At 37.9% G+C, this 23465-nt stretch overlaps 1 protein-coding gene across 1 annotated transcript in view; it reads left to right on the top strand.

The window, feature by feature from the left end:
• The window catches only part of DNAJC5B (DnaJ heat shock protein family (Hsp40) member C5 beta), a 50589-nt gene that overhangs the window by 23034 nt on the left and 4090 nt on the right, over positions 1-23465 (top strand). Inside the window, exons 2-3 of the mRNA XM_026516410.3 lie at positions 7338-7551; positions 11215-11386. Of these exons, the coding sequence (XP_026372195.1) occupies positions 7338-7551; positions 11215-11386 (386 nt within the window). The remainder of the gene's footprint in view (positions 1-7337; positions 7552-11214; positions 11387-23465) is intronic.

A 23465-nucleotide genomic window follows, 5' to 3' on the forward strand; every position in this document is an offset into this window, starting at 1 on the left:
TCAGAGGGCCTGGGTGCCTTGGTGGTCAAAATACTTGAATCATATACTATGGCAGCAGGTGTTTCAGAAATAATTACATGGCAGGGGAGTATTGGCATCATTCTTTGCAATCTGAAGCTAAATGGTGCCCTGAATTTGCTATTCTGTCTCTTTTGTGGGACTATGTACTAATCCTCACCCAGTGGCTCCTCTTCCTTGAGCCCCACTAACACTCTTGTTCTTGCTTCTTTCAGCAGCAGACTGTATTAAGTTTCTTGTGGGGAAGGAAAATGTACTGGGTACAAATGCATGAAGTGTTTGTAAAGGGTTCAAGGGATTTGGGGGCTGATCAAGGGAAAAGATATGACCACGAGAGGCAGAAACACATGACAAGCTTTATTGGATGGGCACAACAGAATTGACTGAAGAGGGGAAGACCCTCACAGCATGAGACCATCCAGAGGCGTACAGCTTGGGAATTACCCTCAGAAGGGGAGAGGGGGGGAGGCAAGAATGTGGAAAGGGGGCTTACATGTCTAAGTGATGTCACTCAAGAGCACAGTGGGAAGTCTCTGAGTCAGACAGCTCCAGAGGTCCATAGCAGCTTGGAGTCTTAGAACCACAAGGGTCCATCTTATCAATAGCCAGCACATGTAGGGTGAGGTCTTATAGGTATAAAGTGAGTAGGCTTTAAATGGCTGATAATCTGCTCCTTGGGCTATTTTAAAAATAACTATACGTAAAAATTTGAGTTTTAGAAACTGGCGATCTTTTGAGCTAATGGGTCTCAGCTTGCAGTAAAGAAATAAACAATACACAGAGGTAATCTCTGGGCCATTAATATAACAGTGGTATAAAGCTGTTTATGTAATTAACATCTACAGTTGACCCTTGAACAACATGGGTTTGAACTGTGCTGGTCCACTTTTATGTGGATTTTTTTCTTTTTTAGGTAAATACAGCCCAGTACTGTAAATGTATCTTTCTTAATAACATTTTTTCTCTAATTTGCTTTATTATAAAAATACAGTATATAAGTTAGTTGACTGTTTTTGTTATCAGTAAGGCTTCTGGTCAACAATAGGCTGTTAGTACTTAAGTCTTGGGGGAATCAAAGTTATACATGGATTTCTGAATGTGTGGGAGGTCAGCACCCCTAGCCCTTGCATTGTTCAAAGGGGGGTTATATACTCGACTATACTTGAAAGAGGAGATGGAGACATAAAAGATAACCAGGAGTTTCTGGTTATCACTGACAAGGTAATTTTGATCAGGTCTCCCTTCCGCTGAGAGAAACTAGAAAAACTGGAAAAAATTATATTTTTATATATACATCTTAAAAACATTTGAGATTAAAGAAAAACTGCTGACTAGGTCATAAGGAAGAAGAGAAGCTGAGAGGCTGAGCAGGACTCTATGGGGAAAGGAGAAAAATCTGGGACCCTATCTAAACAGTCCTACAATTCTGTTTAGACTCAGGACAAGGGGCAAAATGGAAGTACATCACCTGTGGTTCACAATCACTTTTGTGGTCCTCCATAAACCCTGGTAATCATGTCCTTGTATAGCCCTCTTCAATCTGGGCTGGCTCTCTGACCTAATTTAACCAACAGAATGTGACAGAAGTTATGGTGTATCTAAATCCTAAAAAGGCCCAGCAGCTTCTGCTTTTGCAGTCTGGTTTAAGCTAGCCACCTCTTAAGAAATATGACTATCCTGAGATTATCATACACTGGGGCTCCTCACCTAGTCATGTGGAGAAGCCACGTGGAGAACAGAGTTCCCAGCCAACAGCCCTAGCTGAGCTTTCAGCCACAGCCAGCACCAATTTACTAGCAGGTCAGTGAGGCCATCTTGGAAGCAAATCCTTCAGCTCCAATTGAGCAGTTCCAGCCAAAGCCAAACGGAACACAGAAAAACTGTCCCCACCAAGTTCTGCCCAATTATAACATTATGGGCAAATTAATAAAATATTTGTTGTTTTAAATTATTAAATTTCACCATAGCTTGTTACACAGAAATAGATAATGGAAAACACCAGTCTTTTATGGACTCTAACTGAACTTTGAGCCCTCAAGGTGACTGAAAAATATCAATCCATATATACCAGAAGCCCAATAAAAAGCCAAGCAGAACAAATAGAAAGAAATCTGTATCAAAGCACATCACAGGAAAACTGTTGAAAACCAGTGATGTTAAAGCCTTTATGGCAACTAGAAAAAAATTAAGAATTTCTGTTTGTCAAAAGATTTCAGAAAGAAACTAACAAGTTCCCAGAAAAGGAGAAATTTTTGCAATACATATAAATGACAAAGGAGTCATATATAGAATATGTATAAAAATACAATTTAAACATCAAACTAAAAACAGGCAAAAGATTATGCACTTAAATAGATGATATCCAAATGGCATGTATATGTATATATATGTTAGCCTCATTAGTAATTAGGAAAATGCAAATTAAACCACAAAGGGATATGGATATACACACATACATACATACATACATATCACCAGACTGTCAAACATTTAATGTCTACTAATACCAAATGTCAGGAAGATGTGCACTGGAACTCCTATATTGGTTTATTATGTTTTCACCTGGATGTTGACTTAGTCCAAGAGGGCACAGGAGTTCCACTGAATTTCCAGTATTATGACAACTATCAAGTTCTATTATTGCAACACTTGCCATCATCTGAGATTGCTAATTTAGGGTTTGTTTTCACCTTCAAACTCTGGTTTATAGCAGTGCATTTTCCTATTTACCACCAGTGTCCTTCCCATTATAGACATTTTTTTTTTCTAGAAAGAATAGTCTATGTCTGAGCTCAGATTTTGCTTTCTTTTGCTACCTGAGCTTTTTCAAGCTCAGATTTTGCTTTTTTCCCCCTATCTTTGCAGTAGATGCTGACTCTGTCACAAAGGCAGTTTTAAGGGTTCTAGGATATGGGAAGAAATCACTCTTCCTTTTCTATTCTTTCTTCTTAGGCAGCACGTGGCTTCTTCTGGGACATTGGAGGGGCAATACATTTTGTGGCCGAAAGAGTTTAGCAGAAAGTCACACTGCAATGGATAATTTTTTTTTAAGAGAAGGAGGTGTGTGGGAGGGGGAGAGGGGGAGAGAGAATCTTAAGCAGGCTCATGGGGCTCCATCTCAAGACCCTGAGATCATGACCTGAGCCTAAGTCATGAGTCGGACGCTTAACCAACTAAGCCACCCAGGTGCCCCTGTAATGGAGAAATTTTGAAATAGGAAACAATAGGTGGTCATTGGAGAAAGCAGCTGAAAATGTGTTAAGTGGAGAAAGGCAACTTACAGACACAGCAAGGCCAGGATGGAACTTAGTTCCTGGAAGCTTAGATACCACCTTTCCCAAACAAGGTTTCCTGTGACATTTCAACCCCATGGAGATAGATCTGGCCTCGAGGTGGGGCAACATGGTCAGAATTGGGTCTTAGCCTGGTACAGAGTAGAAGGTAGATCTGATGTTAAGAGGATTCGATGTTAAGAGGAAGAGAACTGGGCAGAACACTGTAACTCTTGTTAAAATTATGCTACTCCTCAGAATAGGGGCATTAAGTAATTACAACTATACATCCCACGTTTATCTTATCTGCCACTCATTGAATTCACTATGCATTTCAGCTGACAGTTGTCATTGGATTTTGAAGAACTTAGAGGGCTTGATGTTATTATTCTAACATTAGTTATAGCCATACCAGATTAATAGGTGACTAAGTATAGAGAGATTTAGAATAAAAGGCACACATTCTGGTTGAGTATTATGTCACTTTTAAGTATAAAATGAGAAATTATAAGAAAGATCTTTAAAATGAATTAGGTGAATTTTATATTTAAATGTAATCCAAGCACTTCCTTTCACCCTAAATTCCATACGTGGTTCCTTGCTCTATAGGCAGTTCCCAAGGATGGGTCATTGACCAACCACTTCCTGAGCAGTTGTGTAATTTTGGCAGCTGCCTCTGCTGCTGCCATATTTCCCAAGGATTCCTCAGAGCCAAGAGTATCTGCCAAGAGGAGTCAAAATGCTGCTGACGACCAGGAATTGGATTTGTTACAAATGGAGATGGTCCAGACCTCTGAATTTGCCAACGCTATTGTTAGAGGAGTGTGATAAATGGTTGAGTGCATCTGCCCTTGTGCGCTGACAAAGATCTGAGCAGCTTAAAATATGACAGGAAGCCAGGCTTCTCTGGCTAAGTCTTGGGCAGTGTATTTCAGTCTACAACTGAAACCTAAAAACAAGGAAATGTATGCAAAGAGGCACTTTCCAGGGGTTTCTTTTTTCAAGGCAGAAGTAATAGCTCTTGTATTTGATTGGCCTGAAATGATTTCTGGAACTAGTAGGGGAAAATGCTGCAACTGTATCCCAGAGCACAGTGTGAGAATTCCAGGAATATCATGCCATTAAAATTAATAAAGAATTTAAAGAATCCACTTGACGTTTTTTGATGATGATCATTGTATCACTGAAGTTAGAGGACTTCTTCCTTCTTCCTTTCTTCCTTTTTTACCTTCTAATTTGGCAGTAGGTCATTTAAGAGAACAAACTAAACTTTCAGCTATTAAAAGAGAACAACATTTATAATGAGCTTAAAAATGCTTACAGAAGGAACCTATACAAGTAATCTGTACTTTTTTGTAACAAGAAAAAACAAAATAAAGAATCACCTATAATCCTAATGTGCAGCTAAAAGCACTGGTAATTGTGGTTATAACCTTTCATGTTTTTCTTTCTTTTCTACTTATTTTTCTGCTTTATTTTTCCTTATATAAAGACATATATACCATTGTCTGTATGTGTGTGTACATGTGTGTGTGTGTCAAAGTCACCGAAGATTTCTATATCACTAAACCCAGTGATCAATTCTTAGTCCTCATCATATATGACCTGTTAATGGCATTTGACACAAATGACCACTCTCTTCCTTGAAATACTCTGTTCACTTAGACCTCAAGACCACCATATTCTCCAGATTTTTCCCCTCTGCATCGCTGGCCTTTCTTTTTTCATCTCCTCTGCTTGTTCTTTCTTTCCATAGCCCAGTTTTGGGACTTCTCTTGGACCCACTCCTTTGGGAATCTTTTCCAGTTCCATGGCCCTAAATACCATCTACCTGCTGAGAACCCTCAAACATACATTTCCCACTGTAATTCTTGCGTAAACTCCAGGCTCCTATCTCTCTTACCTCCAGCAAACCATTCCCTACTGAAAAAAAAAATCTCTTGCCAACTCATTAAATAGTAACTACAAAATTCTATTTGCTCAGGCCAAAACTCTGGTACCATCTCTGATTTCTCTCATTCTTTTGTATCCCACATCCAATCCATCAGCTAGCCCTCAAAATATATCCAGAATCCAGCCACTTCTCATTATATCTTCCACTACCACACTGACCAGAACCACCATGAACTTTTCCTAAAACAGTGTCCCTGCTTTGACCTTTGTCCTCTCCAAGAGTTAGTAATCCTTTTAAAACTAAAGTCAGACCATACCACTCTTTTTCTCAAAATACCCCAATGGTTTCCCACATCACCTAACCAAAAGCCAAAGTCCTTACACAGGCCTACTGACATTCTGTGTTCCTTACTTTTTTAATTTAAGAATTAGAAAAAGGCAGCATAGTGGTGATTAAGAGCATGTGCTCAGGGTCAGATTGACCATATTCAAAGCCTGGCTCTAATTATTAGCTGTATGATATTGGGCAAGTTACTTAGCTTTCTGGTGGCTAAATTTCCTCACCTGTAAAATGGGATCATTATAATACCAATTTCATACAGTTGTAGTGAATATTAATGAATTAATAGTCATAACATGCTTATAATAGTGCTGGCGTATAGTAAACATTATAAAAGTGTTTTAAATGACAAAAGAGGCATTTTGTGCTATTAGCATGATTTTATCATGAATTCTGCACATAACAAACATCTTCAATGGTCCCATCTATAAGAATTTATAGATAACTCAAATGTCTCTCAAAAAGCATGAAATGTTTTGGTTAAACAAATTTAAAATGGACTATCATCGCTTAATTCTTTTTGTTTATTCCGCGTTCAGAGTTGAAATGGATTTCACACCATGATTTATACTTTTAAGTATTTTGGTACTTTTGAAGCACGCTGATGCTGAGCTGCTTAATCGCCTACTTCCTAACCAGCAATACTTTAATGCCTTAAGCAGGCATGATTTTTTTTCCTCTTTATTGTGTAGATTGACTTATAATGTATACTTTACTTTTCTGCTCTATTTATGGCCTTTTTATTATTGCATTAAAATGAAACAGTTTAATCCAAACCAAAACAAAAGCTTAAGGTTTATTCCTACATATAGCTATGTTAGGCACAGTAGAGAGAACAGGTCATATAAAATTTCCAGTACAAAGTCATAAAATTCATTGACTCTGTAGTGGAAAAATTACTACAGGCTCAATTTTTGAACATGGCTTTAATCATTATTTAAATCTGTCTGTAGAGGGAAGTGAAGGAAATGGCCACCAGCCAGACCCTGACTATCATAGCTCAGTTCTTACATTCATTTCACAGGTTTTTTTTTTATACTTGAGTATAACTGAAGAATAAATAACCCCCAAATATCTCCCCCCCCCCACACACACACACTACAACATAACACATACACATACCCTTCAGGAACTGATTTACGATCCACAGAGAAGAGAGGACATTTTACTCACAAGTAAACTTCTACAGAGTATTTGAAGTGGACAGACCTATTTGAAAAGAAGTCAAATATACATTTGAAAACAAGGAGAGTCATGGTAGCTGCTCATAAAAACAAAAGGGAGTAAGGATTTGTGGCAGATTCACGAAAAAGGTCATACTATTTTTTCAAGGGAATATGAACCAGATTTTTTGTGTGTGACAGTTGAGTTTAACTTTTTGAATATGTGGTGTGAATTTTGTTAATTCTAGAAACTTGTTCCAGTTCTAAATAGAATTTTGGTATAAACTGACCCTACTACTGCACAAACTCTTGAAGGCCTCTGCATATTGAGGTGTGCCACCGACCAGCTCCCAGGTAAAAATAAACTTCACATATTTGCCAACAGCAAAAACCGACTCCTCCACTAGGCAGCAGTTGAGAATTCCTCTGAGGACATGAGGAGAGAAACCACACTACTACTACTGGGCCTGCACATTAGAAACAAGAGACAACATCTGATGAGAACTTGCTTAGTTACGCCAACATTTTTGTGAAACTTATCACTTCATAGTAATTGCATGTAAAAACGATGTACAAATAGTGCCCCTCCTAAAATGTCACTGCAATTCTTGTCAGATGACACTTTTCCTCACTTTTTTTTAATTTTAAAAGAAAACTGGCCCTGAAACACCATCCAGACAAGAATCCAGATGATCCAGCTGCTGCTGACAAGTTTAAAGAAATCAACAACGCCCACACGATACTTACTGACATGTCAAAGAGAAACATATATGACAAGTATGGATCGCTGGGACTCTATGTGGCTGAGCAATTTGGAGATGAAAATGTTAATACCTACTTCATGCTGTCAAGCTGGTGGGCAAAGGTAAATCAATTTTTTCTTTAAAAACAATTTCCTAGAAAAATCATGGTATTATTCACTCTTCTTGACTCCATCTCAGAGAAAACCTAACCTTACCATATTATTAAACTCTTGTAAGCAAAAAGAGGTATCACTTCGACTGAAAGCTGTTACTTGAGGATCTTTTTTTTTTTTTGCTTTAGCTCATCAAATAATTATAAAATACAGCATGACTTAAAATACCTCTAGACATTAATTATAATTGAATTTGAGGCTTCAGGTTAATTCTGCCTGCCCTCCCTCTCTCCCCATAATGACTAATTAAGAACTGACTCATTGCTCAAAAACAAAAATAATTTATTAGTGTGACAAGTGCTTAGTAAATTATTATAGGACACATTTAGTCATGTACTCTCCTATCTATAGCATCGCTACCTGAGCAAACATAGTACTTGGGAGAATGCGCGGTAGTTATGTCATAGGCTCACATGGGGCCTGACTTCAAGTAGTGGAGAAGGAAATGAGGGGGGAAAAGTGAGAATTAAGTAGTTCTGGACAGGGTGTTGAAGAGACACAGAGGGAGAAATTAAAAAAAAAAAAGGATATCTGGTCAAGAAGAAAGCAAAGTTTTTAAGGACTGAGTGCAATCAGAATTGACTTTCGACAGAAAATTTTATGTGGTTTCCTAGGAATACCTAGCATATGAGTGTTTGATGATGGTTATATATTTATGAGTTTTAATATCTTAATCTTCTGATAAAAGCATATTTACATGTGAACCATACATACGGTCCATCAGCATATTTTTTGGACAATTCATACATTTTATGAAATCATATGAACTCACATTCATATAGGTGGTAATTAATAATTTAAAATACTACAGATTTCCAAAAAGAGGGGTTGTTATTTTCTTCCACTAAAATAAATCTTGCTAAATTTAAGAGTTTTATATATGCAAGAGGAGACAGAACATATTTTTATACATAAGCATGGAGAGTCTGCAACCTGAAGTCTCACTTGTCTTCTGCAGTCTCCAAAACTTCTCTTCCTAGAGATAACTGGGATTCCCACTGAACCCTGCTTTCTCTATTGTTGAAGACCTGGGAGGCAGACAAGTTCCCACTGAGTGGATTAGGACCTTGGAACGAGAGTGTACATAATGACAATGTCATTTATAATAGATTGAGTGTTCATATAACAATGTGGGCTTGCCTGTGAATCTAACCTCCAGACATGACATTCTCTCCATGGGGAGGTATATCTGGCATTCTAGATAATTTACACACGCACCTGGTTGCATATTGGGGCTGGCCTGCATAAAAACGAGAATAGGCTTCTTTGCTGAGGAAGTTGATAAAACTGTTCAAAATTCATACAGAAAAGCAGAAGCTTTCCAGCAGTATAAGAGATATGTAAAATAATTTCTGATATGGCTCTTTAAAAATAAGGTTACAAAAAATCTACCGTCTTCTGCTTCTGTCAAAAACCTAATTGCGCAGTGCCCATGAGAGTGGGCTGGCACCTAGTGATCACGTATTAAGTACGCGCTGCAAGAATGACTTATTGTACCATTGAAAATATGTATTTCAAATACTGGACTCCTACTTATACTTAGTAGTGTGCTAAGCACTGTTAAGTATATGAGGCAAGGTTATTTTGCAACAGGCAAACAATCTAGTTGGAATATTTAGAGAACAAAACAGTATATGAATTAAAGGAAATTTCTGGAGAAGAGGAAAATATGGGAATTGCATGGTAAGGACAAAAAAGGACAAAGGTAGATAAAGAAAGGAGAAGCTGGTTGGGGCAGTACTCAGGAATACTGCACAGGAGGATTTTGGAGGCAGTTGGTGAGGAGAAGGGTGTTGTGGTTTTGTTTTCAGAGTAATTTACTTAAGTCTGTGAAAATGTACAGTATACATGGCAAAAAGATTATCGGCATGAGAGTGTGACTAAAGCTACCTCACTCCAAGCCACTGTAGGCTCCACCCCATAATGGGGGCCAGAGTCAGAGATGGGGTGCTAGGCTAGGAAGCAGGTGAGGTTCATCAACGTTAAAGATTTCTATCTTAAGTTACTGAAGAGCTGCATACACACAAGGTGATCTTTATTCTCTTTCTCTTTTTAGATAAAATCTGCATTCTGATTCAAAGATGTATAAAACACTTCCTATATCAAATAACATATTTTTTTAAAATCAAATTTATTTTGCTCTATTAACAAAAGTTGGCATATTTTAACTGAAATTGGAGGTTGGGAAAGTTTCTTTTCATTTTTAGTTATGGCAGACTTAGTAAGCTAACTTTTTATCTTTTCCCTTTTTTTAAAAGTATTTTTATTTATTTATTTTTGAGAGACAGAGAGAAAACAAGCAGGGGGGTGGGGCAGAGAGAAAAGCAGGCTCCCTGATGAGCAGGGAGCCCAATTCAGGACTTGATCTCAGGACCCTGGGATCATGACCTGAGCTGCAAGTAGACGCTTAACCAACTGAGCCACCCAGGTGCCCCTAAGCAAACCTTTTATATGCTTGTGGGGAAACCCTGGTGCTGGCTGTTCACTAGGAGGAACAAATAATTTGTTCATCTATTAATTACTTCATAATTCATTAATTCAGTAAGTATTTATTGTCTTCCACATGCCAGGTACTAAATCCTTAGGTTGGGAGGGACTGAACATAGAGTTCTAGCCTTCAAGAAGCTCAGTCTAATGTGAGACAGACGTATAAACTGATCAATGTCTTAAAGTGTCAATAACAACAAAAAAACCATGGTAGAAATTTATATGGAGTACAGCTAGGGCACAAAGGAGGGAGAAACTCTTTTGGGGGAGGATCAGGAAAGATGTCAGACAGAGGATGTTTGAGATGTATCTTAAACACAGAGTGGGCATTTTTCAGATGGCTGGGGAATGGGAAGGGGCCCCCTGGGCAGATGAATTCACTGGGAGAGCAAAGCTATGGCAGGTATGTCAGGAACAGGGCTGTGCTAATTCACAGGTTTGAAGCCAGATGGCTATTAATAAGGAGCTTGAGCCTTTCCTGAGAGGCAGGAAAGTTGCTATATAAGTTCCAGAGAACATGTATTTCAGAAAGCTCCAACAATGTCAAGAATAGGAGGCAAGAGTAGAGGCAGGGAGGCTAGTTAGGAGGCTACTGAAGTGTTGAAGGCAGAGATAATGAGATAAAGTCCTACTGGTCAGGATAGAGACAAGGAGGAGGGTGTAAGAGATCTTGAAGAGAGCAGGACTTGGTGACTAAGAGAAATGCAGAGGTGGGAAGGAGAGCTATCAAAAGCTCTTCTTGGGTGAGAATGATTCAATCCCCTTGGTTAGCTCATTTGGTCTGTAGAAGTGTTTGTTGTTTTGTTTGCTCTGCTCTTAATAATGACCGCCATGGCTTATGAATAAAGAAGAAAACATCACCTTCATTACTTAGGCTACAAGTCACTTCCTGTGAACTTGTTAGGCAAAACTTTATAAGGAATTTGTTTCCAAGGAAACTAAAAAGCTAGTTCTTGTACGGATTAGTCCGTCATCTTGTACAGATGAGGGCAAATGTATGGTCTGCAGGGTGAACTGCATTATCTTCAGGTCTCTGAAGATACATGGATGCACACTTCATTTCTGGGGTTCTCCCACACGCCACCACCCCTCACCCCTATTTTGCTTTGCCTCTGTTTCCCCTAGACCCTGTTTGTCATCATTGGCCTCTTGACTGGCTGTTATTTTTGCTGCTGCCTATGTTGCTGTTGCAACTGCTGCTGTGGACGCTGCCGGCCCAAATCATCGGTGCCAGAAGAGGACTTTTACGTGTCCCCAGAGGATCTTGAGGAGCAGATCAAGACCGACATGGAAAAAGGTGGAGTAAGATGAAAGCAGAGCTAGTGCGTGTCCTTTCACAGGTCTGACCAAGCATGAGGTCCCTATGATGGTTATCACTAAAGTGAGAGAGATCCAACAACCCAATGAGGGGAATCTCAAAGACTGTCATCTTTGGTACCTCCTTTGGAGAGGATGAAAGGACAGTTACCTTTCCTACACGCAGAGAAAAGCAGAACCTGACATCATTAAAAAGAAATCATGAAATATGCTGATCACAAAGCAAAGCTAGTATAATTCATCATCTTGTTACAAGAGCATGAGCTCTAGGTTCAGGGAGGTTTGGGTGGGAATGCTCAGACATACAAGAACCAAGCCTGTTACCTTAGGATCTCTATTTATATAGAAGGGAGTAGACATCACAAAAAGTCAACAACCCTTGACTTTTCTTCTTTCTAATTACCTGATAACGAGTTTTGGGTAGAACTGGGGAAGGGTGATCTTTCTCCCCTGGAAATGTAGCTTCCTTTCAAATCCACACATTCAGAGCTAGCCTCAACCAACATCAAGAATGTTGTCCTATGTAAATGGGACTATTTGCTTTGCTAAATCACCTCCACATGTTTGTCTATGCATATACACGACCATGAAATATTACTTGATTCTTCAAGCTCATTCCACCCAGAAACAATAAAAAAAAAAAAGAATATAAAGAAAGATAAAACCTCACAGAATTCACAACACCAGGAATACTTCATATGCTCTGGGAAATGCCTTTGTGTAAACAAGCTGGCGTCAAACCTGCCATTCTCCTCTTTGTCTTGCAGCCACAATCCTACTATTATTTTCTCCTATAGATGCATCATTATCCTGCATTAGAGACTTCATCACTACATCACAAAGAACCCTGGACAGCCAAATAAAAGAATTACTTGATAATTCAGACAGTGGCCCATTGTTGTCAGAATTGCTAAAATTAGGAATGGTACGCTTCTCTGGACTTGACTGGCCTCTGATTCTTTTCATCACAATGAAACAGAATTTCTATGACATCAAGCAGTAGAGACTATTTAAAGCCTTCCATATACCTTTTATTCCCTATCAACCGTGATGCTAAGTAATAGTGTTATTACCCACCCTGACTCCAGCTTGAAGGAAGAAATCTTCAGTTATGTGAATCGTACTCAGTCCAGACCATTTTAGGACTGGGAGTCAGAAAAGACAGAGGGATATTCCTGCAACCTGTGACCCCTTTCTATGGGGACCACTGGTGGTCATTCTGGCAAACAGGGGGGTTATTCTAACAATTTTTTATTACTGCCCCCAGAGAAAAATTGTGGGCCCACGGTGAAATACAATTACAATTGCCTTTTGCCTTATTTGGGATATAAAAGGACAATTAATCTTTTAATGAGGACATACATACCAAAAAGAGCAAGAAGCAGTACTACATAAAAATGGGTTAAAAAGAAATATATATATATATATTCCTCTCCACGGAAGGGCCAGTGACCTTGCATAACTTAAGAATGGTGATCCCAGTACATTAATCCCATCTGCCTTTGCAAGGGAGATAAATTGTTATAAGATCACATTAGCTGGCTCTGTTGTCTACAGGATCTCCCATAACATCCGTCAATCCAGTACGGTATTCAATTACTAACAGAGGATAGGGAGGGACAGTGGGATAGGCAAGTATTGTCATCATCATCCACTGTGTCAACCTTATCTTAATTTTCCTGTATGGTGTAGAAACCACAACTAGGTGAATTGAACCTAGATATCCCAAATCCATTGTTTCACACTTCTCTGAAAAACTCAAAGTCTTTCCTCTTTTAAATTAGATAAAAGCTCTACCAGATCATTTCAGCAGACCTCCTTTGCAGTTTTTTTTTCTGGAACAGAAATTTATACTTAGTGCCAAATTCCACCCAGGTTTCCTTCCTGCAGGATGACTGGTGATAAATCTGTGTGCCTCTCACTGTTCTCAGTTCTGACACCCCAGAGTTACCAATTCCATTGCAGAGGTCGTATTCTAGACTAAGTAAAGCGTGATTTCACTTGAGTGTATTACTAAGAATCCTTAAGCAAAGGGCAAAGCTTTATTCTATGCCCAAATACTTAAAAGCTCTATGCAGAGTTGATCCAAGTTTTATAGACACTTAAAACAACTTGGGCAGTGCTTTTTAAGAAAAAAAAGCACAAAGTTGCAAATACAAAATTAGGTCTGAAAACAAATATTTATTTGTAATGAGAAAAGAAATCACAACAAATTGCAGAGCTTAAAAACTGAAATTACCATAAATATCCAAAAGTCTAGAAAAATAGCAGTAGTTTAATTAACTGCCTGGCACACCTCTGTAATACTTTCCCCCTGTGTTTTCTGGATGCACTATTCTTTGACTGCCTCTTCACTTAACAATAATTCTGGAATACCATTTTCTAGCCCGGTGATGGGTATTAAGGAGAGCACGTATTGAAATGAGCACTGTTACACACCAATAATGAATCATGGAACACTACAACAAAAACTAATGAAATACTACTGTATGGTGACTAACATAACAAAATAATAATATAAAAAGGAAGAATAGAAAAATAATCCTGTTTTTCCCGTAGTGGGTTGGATCAAAATTTGTTTTCTCTCATGGTTTTATAACTCATTATTGATAATGTCTAAATTTTTAGTGATAGCTATTAAATTTGGAAGACTAGTCTATTTCATGTATAAGATGTAAGATTTGAAGAATTTTTCATACACCACTTTTTAAGTCTGTACATTTCCAACTTTGTTGCCCCTACATCACCTAATGCTTCCAATATCACAGCCCCCGGGGCACATTCATATAGGGTGACATCACTTCTGGCGTGGATCTTCCTATCTTCTCAGCAAGTGAACTGGCAGAGGGAGCTATAGGAGTATTCCTCAAGCCATTCCTATGCCAGTATGGCTAGCCATAATTAATGCACAGATTCACTGCAAGCCACAAAAACATATGCCACTAAACTCAAATGAAACTTATCCCCTAATTCTATTTCCCCTTAACTGAATCCCCAAACTATCTATAGCCTTTCTGTTGCCACTCATCAAGAAGACAAGAGTGATGGCGGGAAAACCAAAGTGGAAAGAGACACTGTTTTTGCTGATTATAATTAAAATATCTTACTTTTGCAAATCTACGAAAATATAAGCACATTGCTACGGCCCTAAAAGGCCCTCAGAAAGATCTGCACAGATAGAGGTCCCTGAAGCTTAAATTTCATGAATCTTATAGTAAATTCACCACTGCTCTTCAGTCTAACATTTCATTATGAAAATTTAGGCCTTATTTGCAGCTAGGTGCACTGGTTTCAGATTTTTACTCCACCAATTCAGAGACTTAATGTAATTTACAGATAAAATTAGTAAGTTAGGGCTTATCAAGATGAAGAAGCAGATTCCGTGTGAAGACTATGCTTTCTAGACTATGATCCAATAAGTGAAATGTGGTCTCCTCTGTTCTACAAAAGAAGGGGACACACTTAAAGCTGTTTAAGAAAATACACTTGAGGGGTGCCTGGGTGGTACAGTCGGTTGAGCGTTTGACTCTTGGTTTCAGCTCAGGTCATGATCTCAGGGTCCTGAGACTGAGCCCCAAGTTGGGACTCAGCAGGGAATCTGCTTGATATTCTCTCCCTCTGCCCCTCCCCCTGCTCATGCACGCTCTCTAAAATAAATTTTAAGAAAACAGAAAATATACTTGAGAAGGGCTACTAATCATTCAGATATCAAGCTACTCACGACAAATGATAAGCAGCATACATCAAGATTTGAGTCCATTAGAAGGCATTGGTGAGCCCCAGGGCTTTAAGATTTTTTTTTCAATGATTCTGAAATTAAATAAAATATGCCAAAACTTTTTCTCACTTAGGGAGTTTTTAATTATCTTACATTGAATCTAATCATAAAATCCTAGGATTTTAAAGCTGAAAGAAATCTGAGTGGTCAACCCTCACCTCCCCACAACTTTTCTAGCAGATTGCTGCCTAACCTCATTTGAAAGCTGCCAGTGGTGGGGAGGGTTGGGACCTTGTATGAAAGTAAGAGATATTCATAAAAATTCAACAGCTACAGAAGGATACAGAGTATAAAGCAGGGTTACACCAACCTCCTGGTACCGGCTCCCCAACGATAACAACACTTTTAAAAATTTTTGTGTAAATATTTATGGGGTTTTGTTTTACAAAACCGTTACCATATCTACATATATATTTTTGCTGCTTCTTTGCAAAGCAAAAATTTTGATGTAAAAGATGTCAAAAATTTTTTAAAAGATTTTATTTATTTATTTGACAGAGATAGAGACAGCCAGTAAGAAAGGGAACACAAGCAGGGGGAGTGGGAGAGGAAGAAGCAGGCTCCTAGCAGAGAAGCCTGATGTGGGGCTCGATCCCATAACGCCACGATCACGCCCCGAGCCGAAGGCAGACACTTAACGACTGCGCCACCCAGGCGCCCCAAAAGATGTCAAATTTTTAAGTGGATTTTGCTTTTAATGTCATGTCTAAGAACTTTTAGCCTAACCCTAAGTCATGAAGATTTTCTCCAATGTTTTCTGAAAGTGTTACAGTTTTATGTCTAACATTTAGATCTATGACCTATTTTGAGTTCATTTTTGTTTATGGTGTGAGACTTAGGTCAACCTTTGTTTTTTTTTTTTCTTTTGCACGTGGAGTTTAATTGTTCCAACACCATTTGTTGAAAAGATTATCCTTTCTCCATTGAATTGTCTTTGCCTCTGTCAAAAATTGATTGGCCATTTATCTATGGGTTTATTTATGGACTCTATTCTGTTCCATTGATCTATGTGTCTATCCTTTCACCAATAACACACTGTATTGCTTTCTGCAACTTTAAAGTAAGCCTAAAAATCAGCTAATGTGATTCCTCCAACTTCATTCTTTTTCAAAACTGTTTTGGCGATTCTAGTTTCTTTGCCTTTCCATATAAATTTTAGTATCAGGTTGTCTAAATCTACAGAAAAATACCAATTTTTAAAATTAGAATTGCATTAAATTTGTATATTAATTTGGGAAAAACTGAAATCTTTATTACTATGTTGAATCTTCCAATCCACCAATACAGTATGTGTCTCTACTTATTTAGGTCTCATTTGATTTCTTTTATGAGTATAGTGTAGTTTTCAGCATACAGAGATAGTATATGTTTTGTTAAATGGGTACCTAAGTATTTCATTTTGGGGAGAGCTATTGTAAATGGCACCGGTTTTTAATTTGGGTTTCCAATTGTTCATCCCAAGTATTTACAATCATTTTTGTGTATTGACTTTGTATCCTGTGTTCTTGTTAAGCTCACTAATTTGTACTGTTGTGTGTGAATTCTTTGGGATTTTCTATGATGACAATTATGTCATCTGCAAACAGAAATGGTCTTACTTCTTCCATTCCAATCTGCATGCCTTTAAGTTCTTTCTCTTGCTTTATTGCACTGACTAGGATTTCCAACACTTGGTTTATTACTTTGCTATAGTCACCATCTTCAAATTCTTAGCTTTTGAATCAGATACACATTTTCATTTTACATTGGGTTTTGTAGTGATGTAGTCAGTACTGCTGAGATATTTCCCTGTATGGACTACAAATCCTATTTTAAGCTTGACACTCACTGGTAAGGAATAGAACAAAATGCCTCTAAAGTATAATACCCTGCTTTTAGGGAAGACTGAAGCTAACTGAGATGATAAGGTGTGGTGGGGAGAAGCAGGTGGAGCAAGGGTTTTATATTAATTATCAATCTAAATGCTATGCTACGGATTATACTGTGCTTGGAGACCTGGCCAGTATATAAAGATTACAACCAAAAACTTATTTTTCACATGTGAGTATTAATTTCCAAAAAAAGTATGGTTAGCATTTCTTATATTATTCTGAATATAATTTCCAGAAATGCCAAGATAAAAAGTACAATACAGTTAATAAGAGATTATCCTCTCTCCAGAATAAAAGTTACAGCTGCATAATACTTTTTGCCTCCTTAGGCCTAACTAGACTAACAAAGAAGAAAGAACAGGAGCTAACCAGAGGAATATGTTTCTGATTTGAATTCACTGACTAAACACCTCAAACTCTGCTTTTAAGGACACATTATAGAACATCGTACATATCTCTTAATTTATGAAAATCCAAATTTAAAATATCAAACTCTTTTTTTAACCGACTTATTTAAAAAAGCATTAGAAATGTTTTTCACCTACCTTGAGATATTTAATAATTCTAATTTTATATCTAAAGTCTATAATTTTTCTTGAATTTTTAAAAATTAAGTGCATATTTCAAGCATGCCTATTCCTCAACATTGGCCAAAGCCTAAGATATGTTTTGGTGCTGTAAAATAGTACCAGTTTCTGTTTGAGAATAGTGGTATAGGGTAGGATTTGGTAGTAGAAAGGAAAGATTGGCTTTCAACTATGTTAAAGGGTATAATCCAGCTTCTACCCTTACAAAATAAAGGGGAAAGTTCAGTGGCATCTTCAATATTCGCTGGAAATTATAGAACTTATAAATGGATATCCATCTCTTTCCCAAAATAAAGATTTACTCCCAGTGGGATCCTAATAACACAGGGAAATGCTATTATTCTTATGAATCGACCAGGATCAAATAGAAGAAAGAAAGTGTCTAGGGGGAGACCATCACCCCCTTTTTTTATCTCAGAAAATTTGAAACTTGAAAGGTAAAGGTAATGGACACCAGGTGATTTCCCTTCCTTTCAACTGTTCACAAATTAGAAGTTCCACTTTGTGAATTTTTGAGTGGTATATTTAATACAATCTCAATTAGACCCTATACTCCCTTTTCGCTGAAGACCACAATGAAATCAGAATACTACTAGCCAAGACAACTTTGCAGACCATCTTGAGGTACTCTGCTTCCTAGGACTTTGTATCTACGTGTGTGTGTGTGTGTGTGTGTGTGTGTGTGTGTGTGTGTGTGTGAGAGAGAGAGAGAGAGAGAGAGAGAGAGAGAGAAACAAGATACAGAAGCAAGAGCATAAATGAGAACTAGTTATCTCTAAATACCCTGGCAAAACAAACCAGGAATACAACAGCTAAATCAGGGTTTGTTTGTTTGTTTCCATACTGTAGGCAATGGACTGAAAACTCCCAGTTAAATCCTAAAGATGTTTTGTGCAATCATGATTTCCCCATTTTTTCGGAAGGACAGGGAATAAGATATCTAAAGAGAAGAATTTATAGTGTTGACCTTGGATCTAAAAAACATGAAATTCAGTGATAGAAGAATCTGTTGATTGCTTAACTCTTCTTGATACTCACCTGGATAAAACCCAAATAAATTCATAGCCACTGAGTTGAAGAGGCCATATGGCTTGTAATTAGACTCTTGCTCTCAGCCAAGATATTGAGACATTTATTACATTTGCTCTTTAGCATTCCTCACACGTTGCTGCCCAGGAAAAGGGCACAAGGAAGAGATTAAATTCACCTTCCCTCATTTCATCAACCCCCACTCAATCTCCTTCCTATCTCCTTCCCTCCAACCAAAAGGAACCTATTTTAAAAATTAATTCAAGGAAAAAAATTCTTGCAATTAATCCAAAGTCCTTTGCTTCTACTTTATGTGAATATATCAAGTGAGCATCACCAAGGCTCTGGGCCAGGGGACTGGGACGAGTGAGTCTGCCCAGAAAGCTACCATAAAAGCAGTTCAAAGTGGATCCAAGTTTTCTTCAATTTTTGCTACCAAGGTTCAGTGCGCAAATTTACTAGACAGGTTTATCAAGATAGTTTTTCCACAGCAAACATTGACTGAGCACTTAATGTTTGTTAGACACTGCAGTAGGAGCTAGAAAAAAAGAAATACCTGGCTCCTGCTATCTTGGATTTTACAATCTAGCAGAGGACATGAGGAGACAAATGTCAAATAATGACACAAAGAGCTAGTTAATTTACAAATATAATAAGCACACCAAAGAAGAGGCACAGGGGCTGTGATAACAAACACGCGGGGGCCTGACTTGTGAGATAGTGTAACAAGGAACAGAAGCAAGAGCATAAATAGGAGCCAGTTATCTCTGAACACCCTGGCAAAGCAAACCAAAGGATGCAGGTAAAGATAGCTTCCCTGAAGAAGTGACATTTAAAGTTGAAGACCTAAAGAATGAGGAGTTAAGGGGTAGGAGATGATGGGGATGGAGAACTCTAAAAGGGATGAATCTTGATACCAGCAAAACATTTGGCACAATATCTCCCTACAACGTACGGATAAGATGTAAAATGATGTTCTCCATGCCAGGTAAAGCAGTTACGGTCATATTGGGCTTTTCTACTGAATAGTTGTATCAAGGAATTGAATGAAGCAGAAATTGTGCAGAGATCATATTTGCAAATAACCTCAAATGGGGTATGTTCAGACAAGGGCTCATACCATCAAAGTGAAATATGATGGCAGAAAAGCAGCTGGAATCCTGAGCAGTTTGCTAAAAAAAAAAAAAGAGAGAGAGAGAAGGAGCAGTAAGATTTAAGTAGTTAAAGGGGGAAATGTGAAAAGGTACAATCCAGCTTATATAGCTATGTATATATTATATAGGTATAACCCAGCTATATCTCAGGAGGCTCTGAGAGAAAAGTACAAAAAAGTAGAGGAGAGGTGAAATTTTATTCAGCCATAAAAAGTAATGAAATACTGAACCATGCTACACTGTGGATGAACCCGGAAACATTATGCTGAATGAAAGAAGCCAGACACAAAAGAACAAATATTTCATGATACCACTTATACGAAATAACCAGAGCAGATAAATCCACTGAGGCAGGAAGTAGATTGATGGTTGCCAGGGTCTGGGAAAGGGAGGAACAGGGAGCGACTGCCTAATGGGTCCGTGTTTCCTTTGGGGGAAATGTTTTGAAATTAGATAAAAGTGGTGAATTATACTAAGTTGTTCACTTTAAAATGATTAATTTTGTGTGAATCTTACCTCAATTAAAAAATACGTACCATAGAGGAGAAGGGTAGACCAAGATCTAACTAGAGAAAGAAACTAAATACTCTTCCTTCAGAAAAGGAGAAGGTTTTTTGTTCTCCACAAATTCACCCATGGTAGGGAGTGGAGGATACCACAGGCCTAAGCAAGGCATCGAATTCACAAAGTGTGGGGAGATAGGAAAGTTATCAGCCTCTTATGCCAGCCAGCTACTTTGAGAGCAGATACTGCTAGAGGCCACAACCGAGGGCTTTGGAGTCAATTTCATTTATCCTCCAACTTGCTTTTTTCACTCAACATCATATTTCTGAGATCCATTCACCTTGTGACTGTTTTTCGTTCACTTTCACTTCTGTATAATGATCTTCTATGAGAACATACCACCGATTTATTTATCCGTCCTACTGCTAACAGATATTTGGGTAGTTTCCACTTTTTTGCCGTTACAAACAATACTGCTATGAATGTCCTTGTACATGTCTTCTGCTGCATGAGTGCTGGGAGCGAATACCTTAGTCAAAGTGTTTGTACAGGGGCACCTGGGTGGCTCAGTTGGTTAAGTGTCTGCCTTTAGCTCAGATCATGATCCCAGAGTCCTGGGGTCAAGGCCCATGTGGGGCCTCCCTCAGTGGGGAGTCTGCTTCTCCCTCTCTCTCTGCCTCTCCCTCTCCTCAAGCTCTCATTCTCTCAAAATCTTTTTTAAAAAAGCATTTGTACATCTATACCTTATTAGATGATGCCAAGTTGTTCTGCAAAATTGTTGCACTAATTTCCATTCCTGCTAACGGTTAATAAGAGTTGCTCCTGTTCCTCCACATCCTTGCCAACACTTGACATCACCAAACTAACTGTGTGCCAAACCGGTGGGTGGGAAATGGTATACACTGTGGTCCTAATTTTTGTCTCCTTGATTACTAGTAAAGTTGAACATCTTTTCATATGCTTATTATTCATTTGAGTTTCACCTTCTATGAATTGCCTATTCAAATCTTTTGCAGGTCTTTAATTATATCATCTATCTTTTTCTGATTTTTTATATTCAAGTTTTAACTCTTCATTGATTATTTTTTGTTTTTCTTTTTAAATTTTTATTTATTTATTTATTTGACAGAGACAGAGAGAGAGACAGCAAGAGAGGGAACACAACTAGGGGAAGTGAGAGAGGGAGAAGCAGGCTTCCCGCAGAGCAGGGAGCCAGATGTGGGGCTCCATCCCAGGACCCTGGGATCATGACCGGAGCCCAAGGCAGACGTCCAACGTCTGAGCCACCCACGCACCCCTTATTGTGTGTGTGTGTTTTTTTTAAATTTATTCTCCCAGTTTATGTCTTGGTGTTTTTCACTCTATGGTGTTTTTTGATACACCAAAGTTCTTAGTTTTAATGTAATAAAATGTCAAACTTTGCCTTTATGTTCAGTGATTTTTGTGTTTCCCTATCCCAAGGGTTCTTCTATATGGTCCTCTCAAGGTTTATAGTCTTGCTTTTCACATTTACATGTTTAATCATCTGGATTGATTTTTACATGTGGTATGATGTATGGTTCCAATTTCTTTTCCACATAGAAAGCCAATTGTCCCAGCATAGTGATTTCTAGTCTTGGTTTTAGCTTACCTTAAGATTCAATAGATGGATAGAGGAATTTCTGGGCTTTCTTTTCTGGCTCACTGCTGATTTTGTCTATCTGTATACAACACCAGGCCCACTTATGAAAATTCCTAGTACTGTTTAGGCAAGTCTTCCTGCCCTGTTTTTCAGGGCAGTCTTACATATCCTTGGACTTTTGCTTTTCCATATAAATTTTAGAATCAGCTTTGTCAAGTTTTTAAACAAAAGGTATTTAAATAAAACCTTTGAGATCTTGTTTACAATTGCAGTGACTCTGTACATCAATTACACAGTACTGACATTTTTAAAAATGTGTCTTCCGACATGTGACATGACATATCCCTTCATTTATTTAGGTCTTCTTTACTGGTTTTTGCTAAAGATAGATCTTATATATCTTTGGTTACATTTATTCCTGAATACTTTATCCATTTTTATATAGTTATAAATAAATAATATTAGTTTTCTACTTGTTTTTCAGTATATAGAAATGTACTTTTTTTAAACATTGATTTTGAATTAAAGAAACTAGTTAGACTCTCTATTTCCAATTATTTATCTATAAATTCTTCAGGGTTTCTATATAACTTTCTATCATTTGTGAATAGTGATAGTTTTGATTCTTCCTTCCCATCCTTATGATTTTTTTTTCTTCTTTCTTTTTTAAAGATCTTACTTATTTGTCAGAGAGAGAGTGCACGTGCACAAGCAGGGGGGAGCGCAGGCAGAGGGAGAAGCAGGCAGAGGGAGAAGGAGGCTCCCCACTGAGCAAAGAGCCCAGTGTGGGACTTGATCCCAGGGTCCTGGGATCATGACCTGGGCTGAAGGCAGACACACCTAACCAAATGAGCCACCCAGGAGTCCCTTTCTTCTTTCTTGCCTTTCTGTGCTTGCTGAGACTACCCGTAAAATGTTGAAGAGAAGATGCTTTCAAACTTGCATCCTAATTATGAGGCTTGCTGTAGGTTTTTGATTGGGTTAAGAAAATAGTCTTCTATTCCTTTTTTGTTAGAACTTTATCATGAGTGTGAAATTTTATCAAATATTTTTTCTTCACCAATTGAGATGGTCATGATTTTTCTCCCTTAACCTGTTAATATGAAGAATTATAGAAATTGTTTTCCCAATACTAAAACAATCTTGTATTCTTGAGATATACCCAATGCAGTCATAATGTATTAACTATTTTATTTTTTGATGAAATGCGTTTGCTGATATTTTTGTTTTAGATGTTTGTATTTATGTTAATGATTGAGACCGGTCTACAATTTTCCTTTCTCAAATTTTCCTTACAGGGTTCTATAGCAAGATTACGCCTCACGAAATAAATCAGAAACTATTCCTTCTTTTTAAACTTTTCTCAAAGAGTTTGTGTATTATTGGATTTGTTTCTTTCTGCAGGATTTTGTAGGACTTTCTGGGCTAAAGTGTGATTGTACAAATTTTAAATTACTGATTCAACGTAGTTAACGTTCATAGGCCATTTAGATTTGCTATCTATATTAAAAAATT

This window comes from Ursus arctos, unplaced genomic scaffold, assembly GCF_023065955.2.
Source record: "Ursus arctos isolate Adak ecotype North America unplaced genomic scaffold, UrsArc2.0 scaffold_6, whole genome shotgun sequence".
Taxonomy (NCBI): domain Eukaryota; kingdom Metazoa; phylum Chordata; class Mammalia; order Carnivora; family Ursidae; genus Ursus; species Ursus arctos.